Source organism: Xenopus tropicalis, chromosome 1 (genome assembly GCF_000004195.4).
Source record: "Xenopus tropicalis strain Nigerian chromosome 1, UCB_Xtro_10.0, whole genome shotgun sequence".
Taxonomy (NCBI): Eukaryota; Metazoa; Chordata; class Amphibia; order Anura; family Pipidae; genus Xenopus; species Xenopus tropicalis.
Window position 1 is genome coordinate 115,631,203 of NC_030677.2, and position 15,053 is coordinate 115,646,255.

A 15,053-nucleotide genomic window follows, 5' to 3' on the forward strand; every position below is an offset into this window, starting at 1 on the left:
AAGTGTTGGGTTAGTTGAATCCAATTATGTTTTATGATAGTATGTAGCCTTCTGAAAATAAAATTAAGTCGTTTGTAAGCTGTTAACTGTGACCCCTGAGGACACAGTTTCTCACATACACAGACACAAAATAAACAGTGGTTGACCTGCAATTTTCTTTTCTATATTCAAGATGTAAAAGTGCATCCTGTTGAATCCGTTAATCTGTATATTGGTGAAGGGTAATTAATTGGTTGTGATCTAGTAGCACCGTACTCCATTTTTAAATGAAGACAATTGTATTTTCTGTTTGTTTGGACAATTATTTCCGGAAGTACCTTTATTTTGTTCTTATATTCACTTTTGTGCTTTTGGTCAAAGTTACAAAACCATATACAGGCTTGGGATCCCTTATCCGGAAACCCATTATCCAGAAAGTTTAGAATTACAGAAAGGTCATCTCCCAAAGACTCCATTATAAGCAAATAATTTACATTTTTAAAAATTATTTCCTTTTTCTCTGTAATAATAAAACAGTACAGTGTATTTGATCCCAACTAAGATATAATTAATCCTGACTGGAAGCAAAACAATACTATTGGGTTTATTCAATATTTAAATGATTTTTAGTAGACTTAATGAAGATCCAAATTACAGAAAGATCCCTTATCTGGAAAACCCCAGGTCCCGAGCATTCTGGGTAACGGGTCCCATACCTGTACCAATAAGAAAAAAAAATGTTCTAGTTACTTGCTTGTCTATATAACCAACACAGCAGCTATCATCATCATTTGTATTATAAGACAGAGTACTGTAGAGCTGCCTTTGCTGGACATCTCGCAAATGCAGATTAGGGCGGTCATTGATTGCATGCATAAAATCTTCTTGTGACAATTTTCAGAATTTTACAAAATCTGAAAGCTGTTGTCCTGTGAGGGAGAATAGTCATTCTCTCCAGCTGCAATGTCATCATTCTGCCTCTACAGTACCAGCCTACATTATACAGTACGCTATTCTGTCTCTTTTTTCAGTACTATTCTAAATATACATAGAATGATTTTGAATTTAATACTGTATGGTTATATGAAATGTAGCTGTAGGGAGAACAAGATTAAAGGAACAAAATCAATTAGTAGGTCAACTCTGTGCCAGCATGAACTGGTTAAGGATCTGCTGTACTCCAGCTGTTGTTGAACTACATGTAGTTGTTAATAGTATTTATATAACTAATTTTGCAGTGATTCCAGTTTTCACTTATTGAGATAATGCTTTATCGGACCCACTGTTCTCATCCATTGCACTAGTATGTATATGTACTTCACTCTGTTTATCTGCAGTTGCCCGGTAAATGTGCTTTAATAATTCTTTTAATTAATCTTATGCAATTTTATAATCTGGTAATCCGAATCTACACCGGTATTCCTGATGTTCGGTTTACCCTTGTGTCTCTATAAATATGTTTGTAATCTTTGTTGGAAGTGGTAAATTGTCCTGAAAACAGAGTGCACATTCCAGAAGTTGGTATGGTATGGTCTGACCTCTCTTGGGGCATGACCAAGAACAAGGGAAATAGTAATGGTAGAGACCCATTATGGGGGGTGGCAATAAAGTGTTCTAGAAGAAAGGCATTGCTACTGTATATAAGCTGTGTGTTACTCATGCATTCGTTTTTGCACATTATGTCTATTACTCTATAAAAACTTTGTATATTCTTTTAGGGCTCTGGCACACGGGGAGATTAGTCGCCCGCGGCAAAACTCCCTGTTCACGGGCGACTAATCTCCCTGTGTGCCAGAGCCCTTAAAGCAAAGTATTTACATAAACATTAAGTATATATGTTTTTTATGAAGGCTTATCTTTATGTTGTGTGAAAGGAATGATTGAATTATCAGAGTACTTTTTCCTGCCCCATAAGAGGAAATATTTGCTTATCTTCTCTAGTTTACTAAAAATTAAAAAAAAAAACTTCTTTAATTTTTCCCCTCATTAGACTTCTGCAGCCAGTGAATCCCAGTGCTACTACAATGAAACCATTGCCTTCTTTTACAACCGGAGTGGAAAATACCTAGCTACAGAATGGAATGCAGTCAGCAAGCTGGTGATGGGACTCGGAATCACAGTGTGTATATTCATCATGTTAGCCAACTTGCTGGTAATGGTGGCTATTTATGTCAACCGGCGGTTTCATTTTCCTATTTATTATTTAATGGCCAACTTGGCTGCTGCAGACTTTTTTGCAGGACTAGCTTATTTTTACCTAATGTTTAATACAGGACCCAACACCAGAAGATTGACTGTAAGTACGTGGTTGTTGAGACAGGGACTCATTGACACTAGTCTGACAGCATCAGTAGCCAATTTGCTAGCCATTGCCATAGAAAGGCACATTACAGTATTTCGAATGCAACTACACACCAGGATGAGCAACAGAAGAGTGGTAGTAGTAATTGTTGTTATCTGGACTGTGGCCATTGTCATGGGAGCAATACCAAGCGTTGGATGGAACTGCATCTGTGACCTTGAGCACTGCTCGAATATGGCTCCTCTCTACAGTGACTCCTATTTGATCTTCTGGACTATTTTCAACCTGGTTACTTTTGTAGTGATGGTAGTTCTCTACGCACACATTTTTGTATACGTAAGACAGAGGACTATGAGAATGTCTAGGCACAGTTCTGGCCCTAGGAGGAATCGTGATACCATGATGAGCCTTCTGAAAACCGTGGTCATTGTTCTAGGTAAGAGTTCTTTTTAAACATTGTTGCTTCATTATGAGTATGTCCAGTATTCAGCGCGATTTCACTGAAATTGCAGAAGTTGCCTTGAGAGGAAACTTCTGCGATTTCACTGAAATTGCGCCGCCGCATATGCCATCCCACCGGCGATTTACATTTTCGCCGGTGGGATGGCATTTCGGGGAGATTAGTCGCCCGCGAACAGGGAGATTTGTCGCAACTAATCTCCCCGTGTGCCAGAGCCCTTATTTTGGAATAGAAATGTGCATTTTTAAGCCACTTGCTCTCTCCCTTAGATTTCGAAAGTTTAATAAACCTTTTATGATTTGTTTTTAAAATTAATTTTAACATATACAAAGATATAAATGTTAATATCTAACAACTGATAATTGATGTGACATTTTTATTTATGTGTTTAAGTCCTAATGTGGATATGTGAAAGTCTTCACACCTACACTGTGTATTTTGTCTTGTACTTTATTTTTAGTTGAATGGGCATTAGTATAATGGAGATTAGGATTGCTGATCCATGTTGAGGGTGTAGGTGGAGGTAGGATCTGGGTAAGTATACCACTGTGGCTGCAAAAGCATGTGTTCTATGCAGCAGATATCTGTACTTTTCTGACCAGTAGAAATCTTGGTCCAAATACTATGTGTTGTCCAAGGGTAAACTTTCTACTGTTTATCAGTGGTAAAAGAAGATCCCATTCCGTTGAGGTTATCTGAGGTTGTCCAGTAATGTATCTTTACATTTAGCAAATTGCTTTGGGTCCATGGGCTAATTGAGCAGTTTATTCAGCTTTATTTTAAAATTTAATTTTAAAATGTAATTTTAAATTTAATTCAGCTTTACTTTTTCAACCTAAGTCTAAGCCAGGATCTAGCAAAGTGTGTATCCCCACCTACAAACATTCTAAGAGCAATTTAGTTTTGCTGGAGAAATTGAGGATGCCAATCCTTATTCTAGGTACTAGAGTGTGTGAAATCTCTCCAGTGAGTAAAAAGTTGATAGGGATCCATTTATTATGTACCTAATAAGCGGCAACAGGAAATTCTCCAAAATGCACATCTTTAAGTAAGGTTCATTGGAATATGGCTGCAACATACTAAAATTGAACCTTCTGTTTTAAATATTTGTTACAAAATCAGTCTGGCAATCTGTTGATTTTTATTTATTTTTTTAAAATAACCACTGTAAAAGGCACTAAAATGAGAATTAAATATGAGAGCTCCGAACTAAAATAAGTTTCAGGCACTCAGAACTAAAATGCAGAATGCATGTTACATCCATATTAAGCAATACAGTGGAGGCTTTATAAGAGTACATGATTCTTAGGCATTTGCTTTATCTTCACTATGACTACAATGTGGAACCTACGGGACTAATTAAATAGACATTTTTCAATGAGTTTTAGAGGCCATTTGCAATAAAAATGGAGCTGTTGGGAAGCAGATGGGAACCCTGAGTGAAGTTGGGATGAGAGTAGAACACCACACTATATGTGCTTATAGCTAAGGAATTTTACTAGGCAAACTGGGAATTAAAACTCCTGATTTATAGTGCTGGGAAACAGAAAATTGCACCTCCCCTCCCAGGCAACCAGAAAATATTAGGTGCTCTTCAGAAGATAAATGCCATCCACTTGTGTTTCAGTTATTGTAAAATATGTAATGCCCTGTATGAAGAGCAAAACAAAGGGCTGCCTGTGTCTGTAAGTTCTGATAAATGCCCAGCACTGTCTGTCCACTTTCTAATCCCCTGGTCTCTCCGGAAAAAAATGTAACCATTAAATGTCAGCCTTTGTTTTCTCGGCTCCAGCGGAGAATCATTCACATACAGGATTGTTTTACTGCTGAATAAGATGACCTAGTAGGCTGCCCGGAGAAGTAGGAACAAGGCACCTTGCGTCATCTATTCAACGCTTCCAAGGGTGAGATAACGCCATTCAGTGCACAGCCATGCTCTGTGAAATTGGGATGGTGCTGCAAGGGATACTAATATTTGGAAGGAAATATACTGTATATGGCATCTTTAAAGCAGATTACATGAAACCTTGGGGGTACAGGTTGTAGGTACTGAGGAAGGGACAGTTATTTGGTTTGGTCCAAGTTGGTGTATTAACAGGTATGATATTGGGTGGGTAATTAATTTGCTAGAAGTGTGGAACCTCATGTTGGTGGTACAGGTACATTGCTAATCACATTTTCTAATATGAGCAGCCACAGCAGGGCTGACATGGTTTTATTGGACAAACTGGCATGAAGTGGCAATAGTGATGGACATATTTTTATAGGAATATGCTACTGCCACAATGAAAATTGGATCTGTTGGTGCCACATTAATCTATGCATTGGCGCTGCCAAACATTGATCTGTACCTCAGGTTGTGTTGTTTTTGGCACAGAGTGACTCAATGAATCATAGTAGTTAAAGATACAAATTCAGTTTCAGGGTACAGGTCATGTACATTCTTTTAGATATGATGCCTAATATTTAAGCTATTTAAATGCCTGAGAGCATGAGGTATTCATACGTTTACTACATTTTTCCAAATTAGTGGTTTCCCTCCAACCCAGTGCCAACCCTGCTTCATCCCTGTGGTACAGTAAATCTGTCTCTGTATTTATGTAGCTGAAAAGCGTAACTGTAAAGTCAGAATGTGTGCTGTGCAGTTTATACGACTTATCAATGACTATCTGTTCTTAGGCAACAAGTATTCACTTTCTGTATTTTTGTGCCTTTGCTAGGATTGTAAATGTGTATACCCCTTATTGACCAAATTTCTGCTTAAAAAGAAGCATATTTACACCATTGCGTTTACATTTTTTGGATACCTTATTATTATGTTCCATGTACATAGTCATTGTGGGAGATTTTTATTTTTTTTTAATTGTAGGGACAATTTTGGGAGAATTTTGCACTATTCTTTCCATAAGCAATTTTAGTATAAATGTCTAAAACATGAACTAGATTAAAATGTTGTACCATAAACCAGCCCTGTTCTTTTCCTTTGCATTTCCTGGCCAACACTTTCCACCTGTTGCTGTTGCCATTGCCACAAATCTTTTTGTTTCATATCTTTTTGAAGGCCCATGATTGTAGCTTTGAAAGAACTGTAAATACAGCTGGAAAGCTGGTTTGCACTACTGGTTTTAAGTGATTATAAGTATTTTCAGTGTATATACCATTGGTCCTTAACCTTTTTTATTCATGAGCTACATCCAAATGCAGAAAGATATGGGGAGCCACACCAGTGTGATTAAAGTCCTTAGGGGTTATTAAATAACGGCTATGGTTAAATGTTGCTTTGGCAATGTGTGGATTTATTAAAGTTAGCTCACCAGGGTCTGCCACCTTCAGTGTTGCACTGTCATGGAAAATTAAGCATTTTATTTAACTGAAAAAAGCAACACAAGAGAAATAAGGGCCAGTAGCAGACAAACTTCATCAGTCTGGACAGGCCGACTAGTGGCATAATACTGCCTCCTTATAGGCTATATATATCCAAATAGATGCTAATGTAGTTGAAATCCACCAAACTGCCAGTATATGCGTGTGTGTATGTTTGTGTGTATGTATGTATGTATATATGTATGTATATATATATATATATATATATATATATATATATATATATATATATATAATATAATATATATATTGTTTCCAAGTGTGGGGCTGGCCCCATGATTGGCATGAATCACTGTGGGGGGGGGGGGGGCACTGTTAGGTTGATGATTAGGGAGAACAGTCATATATGCTCTCTATAATATAGATAAAAGCTCAGCTTTATAGCCTGATAGGGTGGGATTTGTGGCAAAAACTTAATTGCTATATACTTGCAACTATGACTGAATGACTGATGCACAAATATATTCCTATATATGTACTCCTTTTATGATATAATGGATACCCTGACAAAAGCCAAAACTTCAAGTAGGGCTTGAACTGAAAAGGTTTGACAACCACTGATGTATGGTCACTATTACATTTACTATTTGCTATACAAATATGACTGCATTAAGTGTAAAAGTCTGTAAAACAATGACTGTCTGATTTTGTTTAAAGCAAAGCAATGGTCCCTGTGTGCCCAATAAAAACAACCCTTGATGATGAAGATGCATTATCTCCAGTGAGGTACATGAATGACAGTGTATCCCCCTGAGTCAGAACCAGAGCTGTTTTAGTGGACTGAAGGATTAGACGAGGAGACTGTGAAAGTGCAAATGGTTTGTGCAGAAGAATTTCACAGTGCATACATGACTGGCGAGTATCTTGGTTTGAATAGATTGTATCTCGTCATTGCTTACATCAGGGATGAGCAACTGGCAGCTTTCCAGATCTTGTAAAACTACAATCCCCAATCCCCTTGACCTCCTCAGCTTTGTTCCAATGATAGTTTCTTATGTGCCGTAGACAGTGCAGTTTGCATACAGAACAACTGGAAGCAATTACCTTTTCGTCAGTGTAGTTTTCCTGGGGAAAACCGTGATCACAGTGCCTGGCATGCCATTTCTCTGAAAGTATTGCCTGTTCCTGGAAGTCCAGTGGTATGCAGTCATTTCCTTGTGTTGCTGGAATAGGAAGTAGAATTAAGATGAAATGTGCTGTGCTGTTTTTGCCACCAGTATGAAAGAAAATGATCTGGACAGGGGAGTACCTGCAATGAGTTACTATTTTCTCCCCTTCTGGTTTCCTCTGGGTCCCTCAGTTTGCTGCCACACTCCAAAAACATAAAGGCATTTGGAATATGTAACCCAAATGGTACAGTATATGGATGATTACAAAAAAAGCTTTAGTTCTGTTTAAAACTTGTTTTTTGTGCTTTCCATGTGATCTGTGTTTGAAGTTAAGTTGCATTTTGACCTGTGCCCTCACACTTTAATAAAGGTCATGGGACTTAGGGTGATTTCCTGCTATAGCAGCTGCCATGAAGCTACAACATTAGAACACAGTTGTTTCTTGATATTCAAGCACTGCTGTTGCATACAATGCGAAGAAAAACTCCAATACAATAATGCACAACTACTATACAAGAGAGTACTCCCAGTACCCTCTAAGCTGATTAGATTTTTACTGTGTTCTTTGGCTGGGAAAAACACAATGGTTAGGAAAAACACAATTTAAATACCTGGCATGACATTTGAAATGCCTTGCAAGCATCTAATTAAAATATTTTATTTTATGTGAGGGATGGGTGGTACAGTTTTTACCCCATAGACATCATTTACTGTGCAAAAAGAAAGCTTTTATTACATTTTCTATGCTTTAACTAAGTATCCTACCTCATTCCTTCAGAACCAGACAGTGTGTGCCATGCTGTGCAGTGCAGATCACTAATCTTCTTTCCCCACTTTCCAAATCATAAAAGCAGATTAATTGTCTCATGATCAAATTGATCATAGTCTATGTATGAATGTGATGGGGCAAGGAGTGATGTGAATGATGGAGGGCTAGGCTGGGCTAATTTGTGTGTTGGTGATCTCGCAAAAGATCACCAGCACTATTTGCACATTGAAATCAAGTGTAAATATTTATGTTTAACAGTGAGGGGTTCAAATATGGGAAAGCAATGTGCATTATGGGCAAAAACATAGTGCTTTGCACCATGTCAGTATTTAATAAACTGGGCTCAGTCTTATGCATTCTTTCTGGTATACACATTGACATTTATTTATACGCAACTTCAGTGCCGTAGAGATAAATTGGGATTTATTTTTTTGTCCTGTGGGTTAAATGGCAGGACTGTAATATTTATTCCTGGCTCCAGTTTGTCAGAGGTTAATTTAAGTTCAGATTTCGGTTACTGCTGCCCTGGAACTAGAGAGGCTCAGTATCTTTGTCTCTGAAGCTTTGTTAGCTCAATGAAAACTAAGCTGCATAATCATTAATGTAGCCTATGAAATCAGCCTCCATCATACTCACAAAAATTGAGTGGTCAAAGACCACCATCATGTATGTGTGTGTATATATAATATATATTTTTTAACATCCTGTCATTTTTACTCTTGGAAACTGATAAGTAAAAAGCATTATCATAATAATTTTTATTCCCTAGAACTGTAAATTAGTCTTTGGACCCAAGCCAATGTTGCTCGTATTGTTTTTTTATTGAAATAGCACAGCAATAGCATTGCATGCTTCCATTCTCTGATAAACGTTCCCAAGAGATCCATTCTTACTGTGGGTCTATCAGAATGTCTCCTAACAAATGGGCAGACAGATTAAGAAGGCTCCTTACCTAAAAGGTTATCTGGCTTTCTTCATGTCTCCTTCCTGACAAAGAAATGGAGGTCGGAAGCTCTAAATTTGCTGTTATCTGGAACCATCCTTTTGTACTGTGTTGACAAATTGCTGCAAACATTCTCATTATTTTAAGCACTCTTCCTTATTCAAAGATATTTTTTGTTTTGCTTGATTTGAATGAAAATCAGTTTTGTTATTACTTTCTGCACAATATTTTTATTAGCAATTATTTGTAATAACTAGAGGAATTTAGCAAAGAGAGGTTCTGGATCTACAAGAAAGTACTGAGAATCTAGGCGAGTTCTCTGGTTAAAGCACATTTTGGATTGCCCAATTCTCAGTGCTGAGGTAACACCTTAATAATTTACCAGATTTGGGCTGGCAGTTAGTCCATGTGTGGGACCACAAAACAACTACAGCAGTGTTGACTGCCCTCAGCTAAACACCAGGCTGCCAGGCTGATTTTGATCCTTATATGTATGTGTTTTGGAGTCAATGGCCCACCTGCAACAGTAGTGTTTAACCCGAAGTGTTTCTCAGCACTAACTATTAAGGAATTTTCTGACATTTTTATTACCGAATCAAAAAAGCCGTGTGTATCAACACTGCTAAACTCTTGTTAAAGCAGGTGGTATTCACATGCCTCATGCAACACATAAAGCACTGCCTTAAACCCCTCACTAATAACATATATTTAGAGCACGTCTTATTCATTGAACCAGTGTTAAAAAGGAGGTATACTTACCCTTTAAGGAACAATCAATAGAACATCAAAGCAAGCCGATGCTGCTTCTAATCACAGTAGACCATTGTGATACATTTTGCTAATAAGATTTAACACTAATAACGCTTAAATGGTTTTTATCTGTATGTGGCCTTGTATTTCATTGTAAATTAGTATAAAGAGACTGAAACAGGCCGGCTGCAAGTTTGAATATATGGCTTTGAATTATTAGACTGTATCTGTGCTATTAAAGGACATGGAAACCTTACGGAGTTGGGGCCATCTGGTACAGCACATTAAAAATGAGGGTACAAGAATTGTAATGGGAGTCAAACCAAGATAAAATGCTTTCACAGAAAGGTTGTTCCAAATTTTGCTCATAACGCATACACTAGTAAGATCCACTGATGTGAGGATTATGAGATTGCGTGTTAGGCACATGCACAGGGTGAAGAGACTGGAGTGATAGTCAGTCAGCAGAACGAATATGGCAACCGCAATCATAAAAGATTGCCATTTTCTTCAGGCTTACTCTAATAAAGGTCAGCTTTTTTGTACAAAATTCATGACATTTGTCAAAGGCACTAAGGTGGACAGTTGTTTGACAAAGTTACGCTTTACAGAGTTTCCTTGTCCTTTAAAAAGCAGTTCTGGGTGCATAGTTGGGCACAGGGATATTAAGGAGTCATTTGCATGTCTCTGCCCATAATTCCTTCAGTGAAAGTCCCTCATTTTTATTTTTAAGGTAAAACTATGTATAAAGAATGAGGAATGTGAATTACTTAGAAGGCCTTCACCACTAGTATCTGTCAGACTAAAGCCTAAATTTCCTCCGCCTGTGTTATTTAACTCTGGCAGAGGAAAGTGGATCCACTATCATGTGCACCCCCATAGCATCATTGACAGACAGTGTCGGCCTGCAGGCCTAGATTGGGATTCAAAATAGGCCCTGGCTTTTCAAGGATACCGAGGTCCAAACAGCCTCCCACCAGGCAACTAAATAGTGAGTATGGCATCTTACAGCAGCCCCACTGGCATTTGGCAGAATCCACAGACTGCCAGTCTGGGTTACCATAGAATGAATCCTCTTGCATCGAATAGGCCACTTGCCATAAAGGAATTTGGAAAAGTTATATTGGGCAGTGTTGCTTTAAAAAAAAAACAGCTCTGTGTTTGTAGGTCTACAACATTAAGCCTTGCTATTATTATGCGGAGTATGCTTAGAGTTAGGGCGAAGACACACGGGGCTATTAGTCGCCACAACTTTTTAAAAAGTTGCGGCGACTAATCCGCGCGACAAGAGTGGATGCGCGATTTGTCACAGCAGCGCAGTTGTAGTTAATAGGAGAAAAGTCACCGCGATTAGTTGCCTTGACTGGTTTAATTAAAATCCAGTCATTATTATTATTAACATTTATTTATAAAGCGCCAACATATTCTGCAGAGCTGTACAATAAGTGGGTTTCATACATAGGACATACAGAGTAACATATAAAGCAATCCATAACCGATACAAGAGATGAAAAGAGTCATGGTGACTTATCAACACAGTGATACCTCCATTAAAATATACACAAGTTGCCACATGAGAAATGTACTGTGCAGTACAAGTTGCCTTGACTTTTTAGTGTGGCAATTAGTCGCTGCCACTAGATATTAAAAATCGCAGCGACTAACCACCCCATCTGTGTTCGCCCTAAGGAAGGTTTACCACCTCTTTAAAGTTTCTGCATCTAAAGAGTTCCTAACCTCAATTGCTTTTTTTTTAATACAATGCCACCAAGGTTGAAGCTTTTAAGATGAGCTTTTCAAGTATACCCATTGCTACAGAAAGGTCACTTCATCAGCAAAGGCTTTTATTATGACTGGATACTTGTCTGGGTACATTAAAGGGACAATACAGGGCAGCCCATTAAACAGGCCTTGTAGTGTATCTGTGCCCTGTCTGTTCCCTTTATGTAAAGGAAATAGAACTCTGCAGTTTTAAAGAAAATGTTTCCTAGTTAATTTATTGCATTGACTCCCTCTCTCCAAGAATATGCAGTTGGAAAGTAACAGCTGTGTAATGAGCTTCTCCTTGCCTTAAAGGATTCCAGTGGTTTCCACTCCAGCATAATGAATAAAGAGTTCATTATATATAAGGATGTACTGTGAGGAAGAGAGCGACTAAGAGGGTTAAAGCATAAGCTTTTATTGGCATGTGTATGGCCAGTTTAAGATTAAACCATTGTATATTTGCCCTGTTTAATAAAGCAAATAGAAACTGTCCTAACCAAGAAATGCCCTCCCCTCTAAGCAAAACAGGGATTGTTTGGCCATATATTGCAATATACTTCAAGCTGGCCAACTGCGTCATAGCCATCTCTGGTCTGGCCAGTCCTACACTCACTTTCATCTTTCTACTGCTTTAATATACATTTAACAAAAGGAGTTTTACCTGCAACGTGCTTGCTTTCAAGGTTAAAACCTCCAAATGTTTGCCCTTTTATTGGCTCCACTGGGATCACCTGACCTCCAGCTCATCTATTTTGCCAGTCAGAATCCTTGCATTTGTAAACATACATTTATTATAGTACCAGCATGAGAATTTTACATATACAATTTACGGTTCTCCCTGTCATATCGGTACCCACAACCAATTCTCCTTCCCTATTTTTCCTTACAATACCCACTACAACATCTAACCTGTCTTCCACAGAATCACTCACTGGTCCCCCCCCCCCAATGCCTAGTTTAAAAACTCCCCCAACCCATTATCCATCCCCCCCCCCCAAAGCAGCTGCTCCATCATCATCATCATCATTGAGGTGCAGCCCATCTCTGGTTAAGCCTGTAACTGACTGAAGAATCCACCTAATTCCCCAGAAACCTGTGTCTGTTCAGCAGTTTTTTAGGCAATATATGTAGACAATATAAGATGAGATCTTGCCCTACACAGGGAATGTATGCTGGATTTTTCATAATTTATTCATTAAACAAATGCACAATATACTGTAGGAGGGACTTGTGAATTAGTCTAATAATCCCCCAAACAAATGTTTATTTAATCTCCACAGACCCTTTGCTGCAGCAGCTGTATGTGTATATACAGTATAAGTGGCAGCTGCCATATGGCTTGCTTCACTGCAAGCATTTGTATAGAAACATTAACAGAGCAGCACACCTAGTGGTCACCAATAGACGGTGTTGGATTAGCTGGCAATGCAGGATGTTTCAGTGTGAGGGGTGAGCTCATGTATGAATGCTAATAAGCAGAAAATAAATATCTGTGCTACATCCTGTCTATGGGATAGATATGGTCTATTTAATAGGAAAGTCACAGCTCCCTTGGTCTTCTACTCTAGAAATCCTGGAAATACTATAAATGATGATGAGAAATATACGTTAAGTGCTGCTTCATCATTTGTCTAGTTCAAATTGTAAAGGTAAAAGTTGTAAAATCTTTATTTTTCACACAGTTTAGGAATATATTGATGACTGGCGATGGCAATCTACTTAAAACCCTAACAGGCTGATTCTATGTCTCTGTGCACACACAAGGCAGTGGATTAGCATTTTTACACTGGTTTATATACGCCAGTGAAGAAAACGACGTGTGCCATTAACCTTAAAGTTCCTTTACTTTAATGGTTTTAATGCTTTTAGTGGTTTGGCTAAATGCAAGTGAGTTGGCTGAATCCTAATCCAAATTCTGCGAAGAGTGCAGAGATTCATCTGAATACTGAACCAAATCCTGTATTCAGCACTTTTCAGCTTTACTGAATTTTTCTAATCATGCATTGCCATTGTATTGGCTAGAATGAGTTGAGTAGTGTGCAAAGTGACTTGCAGTATCCCAGACTATGCAGAACAAATTAGCTATTCTACATTCCTCATTGTTATTCCTCACACATAGCGTGCTGGGGATTCTTGGAATGCACTGGCTAGTTTCTTGGTGATATTGCTGTATTCATGGGTATCTATTGTAGACCTGAAACCATGGAACACTTAGCTGTTTCCTATTAGTCATGGAATATACACTATGTTAATGTAAAACATGTATTAAAAGGAATTTGCAATATTAAAGATTAGATGGATAAGGTAAACATATGCAAATAAAATACCATGAAAAACAAATAAGATAATTTTGCATAATACAGGTACAGTGGAGGAAATAATTATTTGACCCCTCACTGATTTTGTAAGTTTGTCCAATGACAAAGAAATGAAAAGTCTCAGAACAGTATCATTTCAATGGTAGGTTTATTTTAACAGTGGCAGATAACACATCAAAAGGAAAATCGAAAAAATAACTTTAAATAAAAGATAGCAACTAATTTGCATTTCATTGAGTGAAATAAGTTTTTGAACCCCTACCAACCATTAAGAGTTCCGGCTCCCACAGAGTGGTTAGACACTTCTACTCAATTAGTCAACCTCATTAAGGACACCTGTCTTAACTAGTCACCTGTATAAAAGACACCTGTCCACAGAATCAATCAATCAAGCAGACTCCAAACTCTCCAAAATGGGAAAGACCAAAGTGCTGTCCAAGGATGTCAGAGACAAAATTGTAGACCTGCACAAGGCTGGAATGGGCTACAAAACCATTAGCAAGAAGCTGGGAGAGAAGGTGACAACTGTTGGTGCGATTGTTCGAAAATGGAAGGAGCACAAAATGACCATGAATCGACCTCGCTCTGGGGCTCCACGCAAGATCTCACCTTGTGGGGTGTCAATGATTCTGAGAAAGGTGAAAAAGCATCCTAGAACTACACGGGAGGAGTTAGTTAATGACCTTAAATTAGCAGGGACCACAGTCACCAAGAAAACCATTGGAAACACATTACACCGCAATGGATTAAAATCCTGCAGGGCTCGCAAGGTCCCCCTGCTCAAGAAGGCACATGTGCAGGCCCGTCTGAAGTTTGCCAATGAACACCTGAATGATTCTGTGAGTGACTGGGAGAAGGTGCTGTGGTCTGATGAGACCAAAATAGAGCTCTTTGGCATTAACTCAACTCGCTGTGTTTGGAGGAAGAAAAATGCTGCCTATGACCCCCAAAACACCGTCCCCACCGTCAAGCATGGGGGTGGAAACATTTTGCTTTGGGGGTGTTTTTCTGCTAAGGGCACAGGACAACTTATTCGCATTAACGGGAAAATGGACGGAGCCATGTATCGTGAAATCCTGAACGACAACCTCCTTCCCTCTGCCAGGAAACTAAAAATGGGTCGTGGATGGGTGTTCCAGCATGACAATGACCCAAAACATACAGCAAAGGCAACAAAGGAGTGGCTCAAGAAGAAGCACATTAAGGTCATGGAGTGGCCTAGTCAGTCTCCGGACCTTAATCCAATAGAAAACCTATGGAGGGAGCTCAAGCTCA

At 38.6% G+C, this 15,053-nt stretch overlaps 1 protein-coding gene across 3 annotated transcripts in view; it reads left to right on the forward strand.

The window, feature by feature from the left end:
- Nucleotides 1-15,053, forward strand: part of lpar1 (lysophosphatidic acid receptor 1) — an 82,866-nt gene that overhangs the window by 63,188 nt on the left and 4,625 nt on the right. For all 3 annotated transcript variants that reach the window (XM_012963778.3, NM_001102843.1, XM_012963745.3), the window contains 1 exon segment: nucleotides 1,970-2,717. In XM_012963778.3, coding sequence (XP_012819232.1) covers nucleotides 1,970-2,717 — 748 coding nt within the window.